This window comes from Acanthaster planci, linkage group LG12 (genome assembly GCF_054643075.1).
Source record: "Acanthaster planci isolate LZ-2023a linkage group LG12, COTS_SCS, whole genome shotgun sequence".
NCBI lineage: Eukaryota > Metazoa > Echinodermata > Asteroidea > Valvatida > Acanthasteridae > Acanthaster > Acanthaster planci.
In genome coordinates, this window is record NC_141788.1 from 4,748,266 (window position 1) to 4,766,537 (window position 18,272).

At 39.5% G+C, this 18,272-nt stretch overlaps 1 protein-coding gene across 1 annotated transcript; it reads right to left on the reverse strand.

The window, feature by feature from the left end:
• Positions 1-67: 67 nt before the first annotated feature.
• On the reverse strand, positions 68-17,831 carry LOC110989382 (uncharacterized). Its single transcript, XM_087143953.1, has 20 exons — positions 17,475-17,831; positions 16,431-16,742; positions 15,608-15,883; positions 14,993-15,127; positions 12,214-12,363; positions 11,768-11,923; positions 10,150-10,281; positions 9,559-9,669; positions 9,067-9,177; positions 6,994-7,104; positions 5,653-5,925; positions 4,666-5,040; positions 4,151-4,305; positions 2,552-2,846; positions 2,215-2,328; positions 1,920-2,086; positions 1,339-1,452; positions 930-1,000; positions 589-629; positions 68-389 (listed from the first exon to the last, which is right to left on the reverse strand). The coding sequence occupies exons 1-20, from the start codon at positions 17,530-17,532 to the stop codon at positions 289-291; spliced, it is 3,258 nt and encodes a 1,085-aa protein (XP_087000079.1). The 5' UTR covers positions 17,533-17,831; the 3' UTR covers positions 68-288.
• Between the last annotated feature and the right edge of the window lie 441 nt (positions 17,832-18,272).

The following is an 18,272-nucleotide window of genomic DNA, read 5'->3' on the forward strand; positions in this document are numbered from 1 at the left end:
GATTCAGTGTTTAATTGTATTAATATGTGACCCACTCTGTGAAAATGAGTCTTCAGTTGCCTGAGCCACTTTGGAGTAAAAAGTCCTTTAGAATAATTTTGCGCAGTGAAAACCAAGAGGAACCCACAGCTTTTTTCACCATGGAGCATCCACTTTCATAAGGACGCCAAACTGAGTGATACATCAAAACAAAAAACTCAATTTGCTCTTTCCAATACATATGAAAACTCACAGAGTGGCTCTGGTGACTCATTTTCACAGAGTGGGTCACATATAAAGAATAAAGTCTTACAGTTCGTCGTCACAGTTGCTTGGTTTTGGCATACGGTATCCATTTTCCAATCTTGAAGGTAGGTCCTTCGATTTGATATCTTCGTAAGGAGTGGCACCTAACAACATGAGCAACTGAATACTCTTAAAACGTGATTCATAAATAGGGTTATCGTGTTAGTACTCAATTCAGATTTCAAAGTAAAGAACAATCGGGTCAAACATGAAAATGGAACTTAACGCTAATGCTTGCGCCCGTAGGCAATGGAATGGATTTTTCCGAAAACGAAAGACTCAACGTCTTTTGCAACTTCATACCGAGAGTAGCTATTTCCCAGAGAAGAATTCCAAAGGACCACCTGATGGCAAAAAGAAGGAAAATGCACTCATTCTCTCATAAGTATGCATGACAAAAATTTATTCGATGCAAACAAGGTGAATTTTAGCGTATTTAGGACATGATTAAAAAACTTTGACCCACTATTCCTCCCAGGCAGATTAATAACGAATTTGGGAAATACAAAGGTATAATCCGCCCAGACGGAATAGTAATCCGTCTGGGCGAAAGAGTAATCTGTTTGTTGGGCGAAACATTTGGTCGAACTTTTTTAGTCATATCATAAATACACTTCCGTACGATTCCCATACTGGGCACTTACACGTCACTCTTTGACGTATACACCTGCCTCAGCAACGATTCCAGAGAAAGCCAGCGAGTGGGAACTCGAGTCTGGAAAAAAGTCAGTGATACAATGAAATACCTATGTTCAACCAAAACTAAATCAATCATGCACCGAAACTTTCCGTTAATGTAAGTTGCCTGTTACGCTATTCTCTTTGTCATAAATCAGATTTTATAGTTCCTACAGTTGTTTCCGCAGGTTTCATAAAAGTAAACAGGAGGAAATGAAATTAAGGGCTAGGCAAAAAGGAAGTGGCCCTTGAGCAATAATGCTGAACAAATTCATAAAGAGACACTGATTAGTATGTGGAACTCTTATATTCATTTTTCTTAATTATGTCTTCAGTAATTTTAGACATGGCAGCAATTTTTAATTGGGATCATACCTTGGATGTCTGAATATAGATATCTTCTCCTCGGGATAAACCAAAATCTGAAACCTTAGCAACCAGATCGTCGCTAAGGAGGATGTTTCTTGCCGCCAAATCTCGATGAATCACCTGTAAGTACAACTTGCATTTACTTCTACAGTTTCTGCTTTGTTGTTCCGTGCGCAAGGTCAATGTTATTTGATACCCAGTTTGGCGCGTCATTTACTGCTCGAATGTCACATTTCTTCATGGTGAAAAATGCATTCACAACTTTTCTACTGGAATTAATTTTAATGTAATGTCATGTTTCGTTGAACCCTTCTGGGTGTTTGTTTCGCTTTTTTGCAAAGCGCGAAATTGCATTTTTAGTTGATATCCAGTACTCTATGAATTTTCTGCTTGAAAGCCATATTTTCCCTTATCAAAGTATTCAAAACGTTTCTAAGTCACTTCATTTTGTCTGTTTATTTTAACCCAAACAGTCACATTTACCATTAAATATTATCTATGCATGTAGTGCAATCGATTTAACAACACTTGTTATGTTCTCATGTAATGACGACAGCCACACCATTGAAATCTTTGGTTCTTAATACCCCCGATGCAGCAAGATGTTGCATTCCTTTGGCAATGTCCAGAGCAAACTGTATCAGCTTTTCAGAAGACAGAGACGTCTGGCCACCGTCTCCTTGGGATCGGGCATTTCTCAGGTAGGTTCGCAAATCACCGTTGGGCAGGTATTCCACGGCCACGTACAAATCATCTGACAAGTTTTAAACACATTATTTGGTGACGTATATTACGCAAGGCATGTAATTATTATTTAATCAAATTTGAGTTTACAATGAAAAGAAAACTTGATTTCATGATTCAAATCTATGACGCACTTACCTTCGTGTTGACAAGCGGCGAGAAGGTTTACAATATTCGGATGACGTCCAACTTTAGTCAGAATTCGAAATTCCTCAGTGAAGTTCTGATGGTCAGCCGGTGACGCATGTGCCGCTATTGAAGAAGAAGAAAGAAATGAAATACATCCAGAAACTACTGAAGCTACAAGGGAATGCAAAATTTAAGTAAGGCAATTAAGAATTTCTCCTGTAAGATAATTTGGACAGGCAATACAATTTCGCTTCGAGTGCGTGGTGTATTAAAAAGGCCAAAGTGCTTTACCATGTTAATCATGGTCAAACGTTTGGTATAAGAGCTCTTACTCTTAAAGCCTCACCCTTCAGTTTCTTGACAGCAGCTTTTGAGATTTTCCCTCCAATCACCACTGCTCCTTCAAGAACTTCCCCGAAGTTCCCACTGCCCAGGACCGTCTTGCTGATGATCATATCTTCCCACTGTATACCCCACTGCTGCGCCCAAGATGGTAGTCCAACGTCTTCATAGGTCGATGATTTTGACGATAGACCAACATCAAGAACTTCATATGATGACGATGGAACACCATGACCAACTCTCTCATAAGGTGACGAAGTTGTTTCAATGTCTGAAGCAATCTTATTTTGATAAGTATTCTAGATTAAACAATAATGAAACAAAGGGGTGTGACTATGGGTTCAGCATGGAACGAATGCATGTACTTCTTAGTCGGCTTCTTTCAAATATTTTTTTCTTTGTCCAATCTCCCATCATGAATACAAATCTTTTTTTTAAATTTAATTCCATTTCCAGAACTTCTTAAGAACAGAATGTACTAGACCAACGTTGTCACCAACGACGTACTCTTCACGTGTGCCATTCGTAACGGCCAAGAGCTTATGATAAATTCAGGGAAAGGTTTCTTATCTGCTGCAACAGTTGCCATTAAAATACACGAAACTTATTTATTTGTAAGTATTAACACAGAAAACACACCCAGTGGGTGGATCGGTGGGCCAACGCCAGTGGCGGCGCTACGTGGTGTCATGTGGGTGCAAATGCACTCATCAAAAAGCCGCTTGCACCCATGTTTGCACCCACAAATTTTGTCACATATTACGAGGGCGATTTTCGTTTTGTGACTCATCAAAACCCAGGTAAAATGAAGGATCATTTGCACCCATGCAATCCTGCCTTGCCCCACTCTTACACCATGTTTGCACCTACAGCCACCGAGGTCAGGCGCCGCCACTCACCAACATGCGAACTAAATTAAAAAGAGGCACTGTCTTGTTTACGGACTGGAAGTGCTTGCACTTTAGAAACTGCCACCTTTAGGAGGGATTCTATGCTGATGAAAAACATCTGTAACAACTAAACAAAATTAAACAAGACAAACATTTGGCCCGACCCAATACCTGAGGAGCCACTGAAACACATCGTCTAATTTTACAAACATGTCATGAAACCTTTCTACTGTATGACGCAGCTTTGTATAGACCAACTGCGTCTGCCAAGTCTCATGATCTATCGTAGGTATTAGATATCAACAAACACGGCGTCCACTACAAGAAAAGTGTTTCAAAGTGTCATTTACCCAAATAAAGCCAACGGTAGGCCATTTCGGGTGGGGGGCATTATGAATGTGCCAACGGAGCGTCACGCAAAACAAGTTTTTGTACCCCCCTTCCTTTCATCTTCATTCTCCGTTCATTATTTTGCAGACAGACCATGATTTTGCCGACAAAACAAAGCAATAAGGGAGGGGGTGTGACACCTCTTACACCTCCCCCCTCCAACGATGCCCGCGACAGAACGTACCGCACTCAGACTACTGATGTGCTGGGTACTCTACCGTAAATCGGCTTTATTGTTTGCAAACACCATGCAAAACACACTTTGCTATGGGATTGATACCCCCCTATACGTCACGTGATTTAGTAGGTGGTCTGTTACTCACCAGTTCTTGTGCTCCGCCGGATTGTGCACCGGATTCGTTTTTTCCGTTACGCCGTCGACGACGGAGATAACAAATGAAACATCCTACAGCTACTGCAGCCAAGACGAGAACCACCACAATGATTACTGCAATGACGGCTGTGTTTGAAGAGCTGGCTGTTGTTGATTGGAAAATAGTTGTGGGGAGTGGTGAGCAGTGATAAAATAGGGTGAGCAGTGATAAACAAGAAAGACAACAAACGACAATTTTTGCCTCCTGTGCAGCCACGTCTTTCGAGCAGACTGATGCTAACGTATATAGATCCTTAAGGCATTTTCTCCTAAAAGCTGTAGTAAGAACGAACTCGTTAAAAGGTGGTTTAGAAGTGTTCAACACGAGTTATTAATTTTATGGGCCTCAAAAGCGATGATAAGATTGTAACCAAACAGGTATACAAAGAAATGTGACCTCATTTCTAAATAACAGTTTTTCTCAATTTGTTTTTGTTTGCTTTTATATGTTTATATATAACTCACGCTCAGTCACGGTAGTTTCTCTTGATGTAGTCCTCTCAGTGGTAGTTGAAGGGAGTGGAAGGGTTTCTCCAGAAACTGACGGACTCCTTGACCCTTCTCCTGTTCCTTCTCCCACTGCAGCCACGCTAAACATGTACTCAGTGCTTGGTTCCAATGGTTGGACTGTGAAGCTGTACGTGCTCTGAGATGGGTCTGTCACCGAAATGGTACCAGCAGCAATCCAGGATATTGGAGACGTCAGAGAGTAATATACTTTGTATGCAGTCACTGGCCCTGCTCCTCTGTCCCCTGAGCTTGTGTTCCATGCCTGCCATGTGACAGTAGCTAATCGTGATTCCAATGTTACAGATGGCGTCTGGTTTATATATGGCAAACCTGCAAGAGAGACCAGATCTTAGACCTGCTGCATGGCTAATACGTATACATAATTCAGTCAAGATTAATATTTGTGCTGTTGCAAACTTCTTCAGAGCAATGAGGCACTGTCCAAATCAGCTTAGGTTCAGCACAGGCGTACAGACAGCTCTCACCAAGTAAAGGAAATGTATCAGCCAATGGCTTTCCCAGGTATATGCATTGGGGTTGGCAGGATTTTTCCCAAAACGAGGCCACAAGGAGACGGGGGGGGAGGAAGCACTCATCACTGACAAACTGATAAACCATTAATGGAGAAACAGGGGCCATTTTAGAGGTCTTTTCAAACAAGTTAATACTTTTTGTCCCCTTTGTTTTCTTTTACTTTTCATTTCCCTTCTTTTGTTTTTTAATGTTTATTTTTCTCCTAAGACACTCATGGGTGCATGTACTATTTGAATCTGCAGCCAATTATCAAATAAGAATTCGGCATATTTTGCACGACCAGCCTTCAACTGAAAATGCGCACACTTTTAGAACCCAGTGTTTGTGTGTTGCTTTATCCTTTTAAAGAACTTCTTATAGCCAAGTTCCAAGAAATAAACAACCAATAGACAGCTGTAGACCATTTACCAGTAATTGTGACATTTATCCGGCAGGACTGTTGTACGATGTTGAAAGATCCTGTTGCATTGATTTGAATGTTTAATGTGGTTGAATCAGTCAGAGGAACAGCCACTTGATAGTCACTTGGTGTTGAAATGACCATGCCTTGTGGATCAATGTAGGTAAACTGTACACCAGAGGCACCTGACGAAGCAAATGGCTGTGGAATTCCGACTGAGACTGTCATACCAGGAGTCCCAACAGCAGTAACCTCATCAGGTTCACAAATGATCTGAAACACTGTAACCAAACAAATTTACTGATTAATTCTCATGTAATCCTTCCAAGGCATGTAAATAAAGCACTTTGAACGGTAAAACATTTGTAACTTTTCACACAAGACATGATACCATGCACAAGAGACTTCAAATACCCTCAACTTTTTTTCTCAAAAATACCACAAAATATGCCTGATCTAAGAAGCCGTATTCTGGCTATCTTCCACACATGAAAGCAGTTGGCTTTCAGTCCGTGTACATGTGTAACATGCTATCACACATTTACTGGTTTCTTTCATTCCAAGACTTTCAGAACTGAATACATCTGCCACTGTAAGTTTGGATGGCTTTGAAAAAACATTTGGTTTGAAACTGGACCAAAATGGCCCCGCTATTTCGATTTAAAATGTTAAATCCTGCTGCAGAGAGACTAACATAATAAATAGGTTGGTTTGAAAGGCTCTGCTCTGATGAGTATCATTAGGATGGGACAAGCCGTCATCAACAGCAAAGTGAAAACTAATAAGAATGGAAGGGAGTCAATTCTTTTTTCTCCTAATGTTCTTTCCTTCATTTTTTAAAATGTCTTTCACCTTTCCTTTTTGGTGGGAAGGGGAAAGACCAAGAGTTTACTAAGTGCACAATGCTGTTCTGTATAGCTCTTCATAAAGTGAAAAAAGTCAAGTGGTTGAATAGACCTTGGTATTATACAATACAACGTGAACACAAAATGAAGGTTTCACATTTACATCTAGAGAGGAAGGCAGCTCCAAATGAATGAGGAATCCCAATAAGGCTTGTATGTTCATTCATGTAAGGACTGGAATAACAAGGGACTTTATGATGCATGGATCCATCAAGAAAGTGACGAGACAGCAGTAAAAAAAACATCTAGTTTTCAATAGAAAAGATTGCAGATCCTGGAGGACATGTTGCATCTCTGTTAAAGGCTATTCACCAGAAACTATCACTTCATAAAACTCAACAAAAAAACCATAGAAATTTGTTTCAAACGTTCACAAAAGAATTCCACAGTGGTTAAAGGCCATGTCTGTTAATGATAATACATAATTACGCAAAGTGAACATACTGAAAATTTCACAGGTATTTCCAGTGTAGGGATACAGACAGGCACAACTGTGGCTGGAACCTTGATAACTGCATGTACCTCCATTCATGCAAGGGCTGGACAGACACGGATCTGATGAAAAACAAGAGTTAAGTCCAAGAAATCAATTTAGTCAGTTTTCTTATTATTAAGGCTATGCAGAGTCTGAGTGTCATCCTTCATTAAAACCAATGGTTTAATGGCTCCAAAACAACATGGCTCCAAAACATGTGATATGCGAGCATGCAAAGCCAATGAGAGTCAACTTTAGAAATCAAGATGCCTACTCAGGGTCAAAACATCATGCAGACTTAAATTTTCAGAATTTAAGCTAATTAGTAACAGGACATAAACACCCACACGCATGTGGCCTTAATTTCACGTAAGTCAAATAACTTGAGCAAATTTTCCTCTTTGTGCAATGATTGATGCAACTATTTACAACAGCATCAATTTTCCTTTGCATTGTTAAACCAAGCCACTGTGTTTAAGCACTGCATTGTGGAATATTTCCCAAAGTAACTGGGTCAGCAGTCACTTACTTTGGCCAGTCCTTTGGCCAGTAAACATGAAACGTCACATGAGTGTTAAATTATCAAGCTTATCCGAGTATTGAAAAAGAGAGGGGGAGTTATTGAACACGCTGGAAGTCAAAGAGTTTGCTGTCAAAACCCATACACCATAATTTACACAACATACACAACATAAGCTGCGGCTTATACATTGATTCTCAGGCAGAAAAATGTGTCTCTGTGACTTATACACCGGGTGGCATTTACGACAAACTTAGAAGGATAAAATCAATCACAAAAGCCACTGCCGGACAATGCGTACCACGTGTAGGTGGCGCAGTCTTGTTTCATGGGTTGCCGTTTACAACTGATAACTCAAACCTCAGAGAATAAATAAAAATTCAAGTTACCTAGATGTTGTTATTAATACAATTCCCTGAGTCATGAAGTTGGAGAACACACACATGACATGTATACGTAATCATTAACTTTCCTTGCTCTGCTATGGCAACTTTTTAGTGATTATTTTCCTGCTTTTTTTCACTAAAATTTTTTTTAAGACTGTAACCTAAAGATTTCTTTCTACCATTATATAAAATCAAATTTCTTCAATGGGGTGGCACAGACATCCCAATTTCTTTTTACATAAAAATTGACCGCTTCAATGGTGTACCTCCGTGTGGCAGATCTTTTGTTTTTTCGCAGATCGCGTTAAGCATGACATGCCACAGAATTTCAGGGTTTTTTCACTTGGGTTGTCTAATGACAACACTTTCTATGGTCACATGGTTATTGAAAAGAGTCAGCGATTTGGACTGTCCGTGAATGGGTCTGCGGTAGCAATCAGGCTAGCCTGAAAACAGGGTTTGCATGATTGCAGTGGTGAGTGCAATGGGTGTGTGCCATGCTGAGTGCAGTATGCATGCAACACAGGCAGTTCCAGTGTGATGACTCAAACCAAGTTCTCACAGTGTGTTTTTCATTTCTGAAACAATTTAGCGTTTTTTTTGGTTTTTTATCGGTGCCAAAAAATCCTCAAGATAACTTGATGTAGTGTTGTGGGCAGTTACAGAGGGTTTTAAATATTTATATAAAAGCCTATTCTCTTGGCAAGTAGTCGGCCTACAAGCAACAGCAACAGAACGGTTTAAAAGTTTTGGGGTGGGGCAAGTCCCAGCCATTAGACTGAAAAGAAAACAACTTATGAAGTTGCAGTGTACATGTACCTCCAATGGCTGGTAGGCCTATCAAGTGGGGGGGAGGAATAACCAATTTTTTTTTAAAGATGGAGGGGAACAATGGCATCCCCAGCCCCCCATTCTGCCGCCGGTGCCTACAAGATAAACGATGTTTCGATTTAACTGACTTCAAGTTACTGAGATTTTATTGTACGTCCCCAACTGCATACGTTTTGCTGCCCTCCCCCCGGAAAAAAGCAAATTGCTCTTGTGACATTTTAATCAGGAAATCTTACTTCATACAAACTTTCTAGTCGATAAATATACACATGCTGCAACCAATTACATGAATAAAGCGAACATACCGTAAGTTTCACAGGTCATTCCAGTGAAGACAGACAGGCAGGTGCAGCTGAATGAGGATCCTGAAACACTGCATGTACCTCCATTCATGCAAGGACTAGGATAACATGGATCTGATGATAAATAAAGAGTGACGAGTTTGAATTCAGCTGCCAAAATTGTTTATTCTTTAATTAAGGTGATCTCTAATGAAGCTGGAAGGGCAGTAATACGGTGGTTTTTGTGCCTACCACAAAAGTTTTAAGTTAATGAGGCTAAAGCACTGCGGTGGATACAAAGTCAAATAAGCATATGCATACATGTATATTTCAAAAAAATTCCTTTTATATAACAACCCTCCCTGTAATCTTTGTTTAAACAAATACATTCCTTTTTCATGTGCCTTAAACAAACCACGTCATTATAACTTCAAACAAAAGTTACAATTTTGTTAAAAGGTTTCTGCAACGGATGATGATGACAGAAGTTGTTATCTGTTTACTTAGTGAACTTACTTGAAGCTTCACAAGTACTTCCAGTGAAGCTAGGCAGGCAGGTGCAGTGGAATGAGGATCCTGTGACACTGCATGTACCTCCATTCAGACAGGGACTGGGAGAGCATGGGTCTAATGATGGAAGAAAACTACATTACAACGCACATCAGTCCCGTTTATTAATTGACAGAACTTGAACAAAATGCACCAAGCCTTCATAATATAAAGTCAACTAATACAGTGCTGCTTGTACCAAACTGAGTAAATGACAGATGGAAAAGATACAAACATTCCAGGAAAAAAAAAGTTGTTTAGCTCAGCAAAAATGTATGTTTGATATATAAAGGCAATACAAAAACAGACCAGCAACACAATTGTAGAACCCACAGCAATAGAAGCTTAGTAGATGTACTAAGCAGGGTAAAAAGACAAGCAGGCTACATGGGTACAATGTATGTGCACAACTCATACTACAAAAAGAAAGTAAATGCAGCCAAAAGGTGTGGGGAAGAATACAATTTTAATTTCATTATCTATATCATATTCGTAATGAAAAAAATAAAGTGTATTTTATTAAACAAATTTTGGAATGGCTATTAATAGAATCCTCACCTCTACAGGTAAATCCTGGTGCACATCCATTACTACAGTAACCAGTGATCTTATCACAGACAGCATTGTTGAGACAGTAGCATTTATTGAGACATTGTGCTCCATAATAACCAGCAGGACAAGTATCTGGAACTAGTTATCAAGGAAAACAATCATTCAAAGCACAAACACAAAAGGAAACTATATAACAGCATAAAATGAAAAGGCAAACACAAGAGTAGAACATTACAATCAGCAAAATACATCCAACTGATGAATATAGCCATATAGGCGACAACCCCACCCAAGGATTCTAAACAGTATTTTCCAACTTAACTTTTACTTCTGCATTTGTATCTGCATTTGTTTTTGCACCATTTTAATTTCATCAAATTTTAATTGCATTTAAATGAACTTGAACTACTTCCAACTATAACCCCACCTTTCTCCACCCAACATACAGGTAAAATATCTACATATACAGATATACATCTATTTGAACTTCAGGCATCTTACTGTTTATCTCTACGAATATCAGAGAACTGACTCGAACCTTTTCGTAACACAAATATCAATAACTCATGCTTTTGAAGAATGACCTTTCTCTAGAGGTCTTTATTTGAAACGTACGTGTATCCAAAGTAATGTTACAAAACGTAATTTGAACTAATTCTACACAGTTACCAGTCATCCTTTCAGGGGTCAACATTAAGAGGGCGCACCGGCGCTTTTGTGTCTGACAAACCATGATTAGCGCCTGGTAACCCGTAAAACAGCAAGAGATCAGATGCCAAAATTAGCGCCAGGCTGTTGTTGATCTTGTCTTCACAAAACACCTTTCAACAACCTCTTCTCAGGTTAAAACACCTGTTTATATGTTTTCCTACTTACATTTGCAATTTTTTAAAAGAACCTTCTGTTATTTTCACAAGTTCCCTATTGAAAACATGTGCGCGAAGCTCAATCCATTAAAGCAAAGCTGCAAATTCTGAACATGCTGAATAGAGATAGCGTCATTCTGAGAAAAGAGAGAAACCCTTGCCCTGTGTTCGTAGTGGATAAACCTTGTGCATATCAAACAGTGCAGGTAGCCATTCTTTCTAGCCATTGTTTGGCATGCACAAGGACTTATCCACTTAGAACACAGGGCGAGGGTTCCCCTCGGTTTCTCTGTTTTCTTAGAATGATGCAATCTCTATTTAGCATGTTCAGAATTCGCAACTTGGCATTAACAGAAAAAAACCTTTTTAGCTTGTTATAGTTGAGCTCTGAAATGACACTGCATTCCATTTGGATGTTTCCATATTTATTTGAACAGATAAAACCAGAGAAAACATGTTTTTCCTTGAGTTGCTCTTTCATGTTGACCCCTGTCCTTAATTTTCCTTGATTTGACAATCATGATATCTTTACATTGAAAACACTGTTAACAATCCTTTCACAACTGCTCTTGAAAGTCTGCAAGTTGTATTGTTACAAATAAGTAAGGCAAGTTGAAATATTATTTGGAAATCAAACAAAAGCATAGATGTTCTATGTCCATTGCCTGGTCAGGTAGACATCACAAGGGTTAATGATGCCATGCAATATCACACTAATGAAAAACGTCCACTCATGATGAAAAATAGATTAAACTTACTTTGGCAATTAATCCCTGACCAGCCTGGGGTGCAGCCAGCAAAACAACCCTGAGATGAACACATCGAGGTACACACACCTGTGTATGCATCACAACTTCCTGACTGACAGTGACATGTCTGAGTACATCCAGCTCCAAACATTCCACTGGAGCAAACTACAAGCAAGATGAGATTTTCAGAAATGTTTTATATGGGAATACTTGAATTCCTTTGTAGCGTTGAATATGACTAAAATTATATTGATGGAAATTGCAAAACTTCCCGAGTAAGAACAGTTATATACTGTATATATTACTTCTGCAGGATATCAAAATATGATAGGAACAGAGACAGATGTACCATTTTGGTAGGCCAATTGTTTGGGGTATCACAGAAATTGATCACAAAGTGACACAGCTCTTCACTGCGGACTCTGTAATCAGTTCCCCATATGTGGAGTCCTTACCCATGTTACAGTCCCTGCCATGGTATCCTGAGATGCAGCTGTTCCCGTAGGGGTCTGGTAGACCAAACTGGCTCCCTGTACAACTCTGGATGATCTTACCAGTTCCACATTGGAACTCACAACTCCAGCCAAATCTGTGCATACCACAAGCTGTTGAAAGCAAAAGTCGAGATTATTTTCTATAAAGGTTACCAACCAGCAATTCACATCAAATGAGCAAATCCATAAGGATAAAAAAGCAAAACACTGTAAATTAAAAAAGACAGATCTTAATGGCTTATGCAGGACAAACATCAGAACTTAAAACTTCTGTATGAAAACTGATTGACGAATGGCATTGTTAAATTGTCATTTGTTTTTGCTGCTAACATTCTCCCAATTGCCTGTCAAAGTAAACATCAGAAAATGTTACACGTACTATTTTTCTGCGTAGCACACAAGGAACAGAAGCGCAACACAGAAACTATAGAGGATTCACAAATGTCTTCGTTTAAATTTTGGAGAGCCTTTCTTAAGAGATATTCTCTGCTACTTAAGCTGTACTTCTAAAGAGTTGTTTTTAAGTTTTACATCTCAACGGAGCAAAAGCTTTAGTTACATCATCACATACTCCACGTACTACGGTGGAGTACATTACAAACATGGGTAGATCAGAGTAGTGGTAAGCTCACCACTGCAGTGGTGAATGCACTGATATAAAACAGACAGTGACTAGCAATAAGCTTACCAGTGAGGCAGTTTGGTCCACTAAATCCTGGTGGGTGTCAGAATTCTCCATTAATTAATTCCATATTTTATTCCTATTTTTCTATCAGGTCAATTAATATCAGATATTTTCTATTTCAGTGTCAGCTCCTGCGCCCAATTAATCTGAACTTAACTTTGGCCTGTATTATTCACTAGACTTTCTCTTCATGTTTAATTCATCACTTTACTTCTTCAGGTTACACATCAATGACCAGGGCCATGGCTTTCTGTACTTAGGAATTTGGATGCACTACCTTGTCCTTTTGTATTGCAGTGGAGCTTTCTTTTGTAAAGACTTGTCACAGGTTGTGTGGATAAAGAAAATGAGGCTGGAGTTCTGTGGGCGATTTGAATGTGAACAGAGCACAACTGAGTATAAATGTGATGAAAAGTGATAGACAGTAGAGACCTGAGAGATGTATCATGATGATGAGGTGTGTGGGCTGAGTTGATAGTCCCTATCCCAGTGCCGTGCGAGTTTTGTACTTTGGTTGTGCCATTTGCCACAGCCAGTAGCAGATTTGTCAGGCTGCTTATGAGGCAAAATTGGTTGCCAGGATCATCGTAACGGCTGATTGACATTCCAAGATTAGAAAACTGAAGAAAACCGTAAGTTTAAATTCAAGTTATTTTGTCATATCAGCGCTTTTGGTTGTGACTCTCAAGAAATTCGATGGAGTGATAAACTAGTCATCAGTTCGACTGAATATTCCGAATAACAAGACTCTCTAGTCTGAGTTAGTCTGTCAGGCACTTTGCTCCCGGATGATCCAACAACATCAACTAATTTTGTTAAATATGTGTTCGAAATCAACTTGATACTAAATTACTGATCGTAGTTGTTTGAGTTCTGACAAGTTTTCTTTGAAATGACTGTTCAAGATTGAGATACACATTTTTGTTATTGTACCATACTATTTGGCATTTTGGTGAATTATTGCTTCAATTAGATGGCCTTGAAGATCTGAGCTTGGCTCAATGACTGGTTGAGTTCCGTTCCTCCTCATGCTCGATGGCTGGTTCTTGAATTCCAATGTAACCTTGGTCACAGCACACTGCAGTGAGGGTTCACATCTTAGTTGCGGAGGTGGTCCCGCAGATGTACCAGAGTCGATGAGCAAGCTAGCAAGGGCAGATTCTTATAATCATGGAGGGACGAACTGATATTACGTCGAACTGTATGTCAGATATTTTAATTTGAGAGCAGACGTACATGTAGTGATAACACTTGTGAATTTTGACTTAAAGATCTTCTATTACATGTACATGTACATGCCTTGAACCTTTTAGGTTATTCCAGCTTGTGACATACTTTTAATCAACCTTGTTTTCTCTGGAGTTTATACTGACATTTGTTTAGAAGTTTTCTTTCGAATACTTATTTTCCTCGGAGGAACTTTAATTGATAATTCTTTTATTTTGATGATACTGACATTTGTTTAGAAGATTTCTTGCGAATTCTTGTTTTCCTAGGAGGAACTTTGATTGATAATTCTTTTATTTTGAGGTGCTTTTCAGAGCTGAAATTTTACAGCATTATATTACAGAAATTAGAAACTATCAAGTGTATCTCTTTGATGCACTAGTTTGTGAACTTACAGTGAATTCAACATTTTAATTCACACATACCTGTACTTACCTGTAAATACTTGAATTGCAAATGCTGATTTTCATGCGGGTGTGAATCGACATTCATTTGATAAGTGTAATTTAATTCCGAGTTGTAGCGACACTCACTTGAGAGACATCTGATTGTAAATACAGAATGGTGTATATTTCGTATTATAGAATCAAGAAATTTTGTAATTAAATTCATATCATATATTGTGAATACTATAGATTGGGTTTTGTTACGATCATTTTTTTGCCTGCATCCAGTCCTTCTGTTGCAGTGGCTGTAAAGTGAGCACACTGTGACAGTGGGCAGATGCAGTCTCCTGTCTCATCATCACAAACTCCTCCATTGTAGCACATGTCACACACCAAGACAAACAAACAGACAGACCAACCTGTGACTAGGCAATGAGCTTACCATTGAGGCAGTTTGGTCCACTGAATCCTGGTGGACAGATGCAATCTCCTGTCTCATCATCACACACTCCTCCATTGTAGCACATGTCACACATAGCTACACAGGCAGGAGGACCCCACTTGTCGGAAACACAGTCTGGGTGAGAAAAAGTAACACAGGAAACTTAAAATTAGTAGTTGGAAGTGTGCCAACTTCAATACCCTCTGATAGATGCTCAATGTTCACACATGCATATTGAATGCATTCATTGTGAATATTGATGGAATTTCTAATTCTGACCCTTATAATGCACAGTTAATAATAATTATTGGGGGAAAGGTTGATCCCTGAATAATGTGTTTATAAATATAGTGGGGTAATACTGCACGTTTGCAAAGTGGAAAACAGTTCAATTGGGGTACATTTTACTGTCAATGCTTGTAATCATTTGGTTTATATAAGCCGTTTGCTTTTGCACCGAGTATGAACCAGCCCTAAGGTTCACTGATTCAAAATCCCAGTTTCTGAATGTCCCTTTTTTCCCCCAAAAAAACAAATTTGCAATAGTGTAAAGAAATTGAAATAATCCTCTTTATCTATTTCCTCAATATACCTGCAGTGTCTTTATTTCCTTACCTCTGACAATAAGTCTGATCAGACTGAAGTGATTATCATTCACTGAGAGTGCATGCTGAATCGCTGCATACAAATCCCCATCACTGACCATGGAGGAAGGTATCGTGATGTTATACATGTTCATGTCATTGTCTGTGTATAATTCGGTTACAGCTCCTTGTCTGATTCTATGCCACAAAGGATAGCTGCCAGAATTGACCGAGTCAATCATGAGCGTAACACCTTCTCCTTTATTGATAGTTCTCGTCACAAGTCCACTGCGTGGCTCAAATCTTCCTACAAGTTTGAACACAATAAAAGATAATGAGCAGAGCTCTGTAGATCACAAAAACTCTACATCGATAATGGGATGCCCCAGAGTTTTCTCTGAGCTGATATGTTCTGATCACCTGGCTGCTGCTGGAAGCAGCCCATCCCATCAGTCTGTGAGAAGAGGCTGTGGATGTTACAGATTCAGTTCACAGTCACAGTCACAGCCATGTCTTACTACCAAAATTATATTGGACGCTGTAATTTGACGTTCATACTTTCAAGTTTTTTCAAGTCTCGGCTGCATCTGCATATCCAACAAAAGTTAAAAAAGAGTTTTAATTCGTCCGAATATGCATACATTTGGTGTGTACGCACTATCCATTAATTTCAAACTGCATGCAAAGGCGCGCATTTTCATTACGCATTGCACTTTCCTTCACGCACTGCGGACATCTCAAAATAGACCTTCGCGCTGCGTACACAGTGAACACGCAGCGAGTTTGAACCGGCCTTTAGCCATTCCATTCAATAGTACTGTTTTTGTGCCTTTCAGAGGTTGTGCGACACTTACTGTGAGTACTGTGGATGATGCTGTACACTCTCGCCGTAAATCCTCTGCTTGAACCTTCACAATAAAACAACCCAGTAGCATCATTACTGGAGGTCAGATCCTGTGTGACTGTTTGTCCATTCACTGATGGTGTACTACCAGCAGGGAGGATGGTTGAGGACTGTACTGTGGATCCTGGGAGGCCCATCTGGAATGGTCTACCAAAGTTCAAGGCAACTCCAGCATCAGGACTGCTACGGAAGCAGCTGATGCTGGCTGAAGACCCAGCCCCATAAGGTGTGGGTGTGACCATTGTCAGATGGACCGTATCACCTGTTTGGAAAATCAAACAAAATAGTCCTAAATTTGTTCCAGGCAAGTACACATACATGTATATTGAGCAAAAGTAAATCTTTTCCATTCACTGACACAGAACCTATGTGTATACAAACATCTGACTTTTAACGTAGTATTTTTGAGTACACTCATCTCCATTTACTAAAATGTAGAACTACCATAAAACACAAGGCTAGGCATAAAAACAAAAATGTGAATGCATTTTCTTAGCCCTGATGACTTCCACTTTTTTCTGAAAAATCCATTATGTAAACAAAAGAGAGGAAGCAAACAGAACAAGCACAAAAAATCAAAACATGGGCTACCTCCTGCAGTGACACACACAAAATACTTGGATGTCAAATTATTTTTGAAAAGAGTTCCATTATAAGGACATTTGCTTGACACCCTGTGCACAGACCCCACGAGACAATTGTTTGAAAATATTACTACAATTGACTTTCTATGTCATGTCAGATTGCTAATCAGTGGCGTCTGCAGATACATGTATGGAATTCTTTCCTTTGCCCTAGGTGATGCTGTTCTGGTAAATATGAACTTTAATACACCCAAAACACACAAATGAGTAACATTACAATTTCAGACGTGATTTTAATTAACATCAGTACCGACATCTTCTTTTTTTCTTTTGCGTCATTTACAAATTATGGAACAGGCCTGGATCTGTCAAAGCCACACCAATGTTATTTCTAAGTTTGTTTTGCTTGCCTGTGACACTGAACACCACTGACAGGATAATCAGAAGACAGCGACCAAAATCCTCCATGGCGAGATGTCCACGAACCCGGAAGTTAATGTACCGGTAATACACACGTCGCCTGCGACGTAGGCGCACAAAGCGTTGATTTTAATTTCCACAACTTGTTTACGATAATTTTTCAAAACAAGAGAGGTTACAAAGCTCTTCTGGAAACTAGTTTCACGGAGAAACCGACTTGGCAGTCTCCTCTATCATGTACATCTTTTTGATTTCAACATTCCAGTGAACAGATGATTAAAAACGAACAATTTCGTCTTCAGAGCGGGCCTATGCCGAGTTCCGACATTAACTTGGATGCATGTTTACTGATGCATGACCGCTGATCTGGACTGGCATATGTGCGTCCAGTCAGTGTCTCATCACAGGTCTATGCAGTGATGGAGTGAACTGTGGCAGGTGCCCGACCGGTCTCAACTTTCGCTCATAATGCATACGCAGCAAGGTATGAGACGGAGAGAACCCCCCTGCTTTGTGTTGGTCATTGTCTCGCAGGAATCTGGGGAATTCCTTTCAGACATCTTGGGGGGGATGTGTTTAGTAACAAAAGTCTGCAATGTGTATAGGGATTGGACATGTTGGGGGTACCCCTCGGTCTCATTTCTTGCTGGGTATATCATAATGTATGCCAATCATTTCCGGGATTAAGCAGTAAGTAATTAAGCTACTTTAGACAACAGTGACAAATACCCCCACTTCAAAAAGTCAGGAAAAATACTCACGATTTTCCCAGGTGTTAAAGACACATG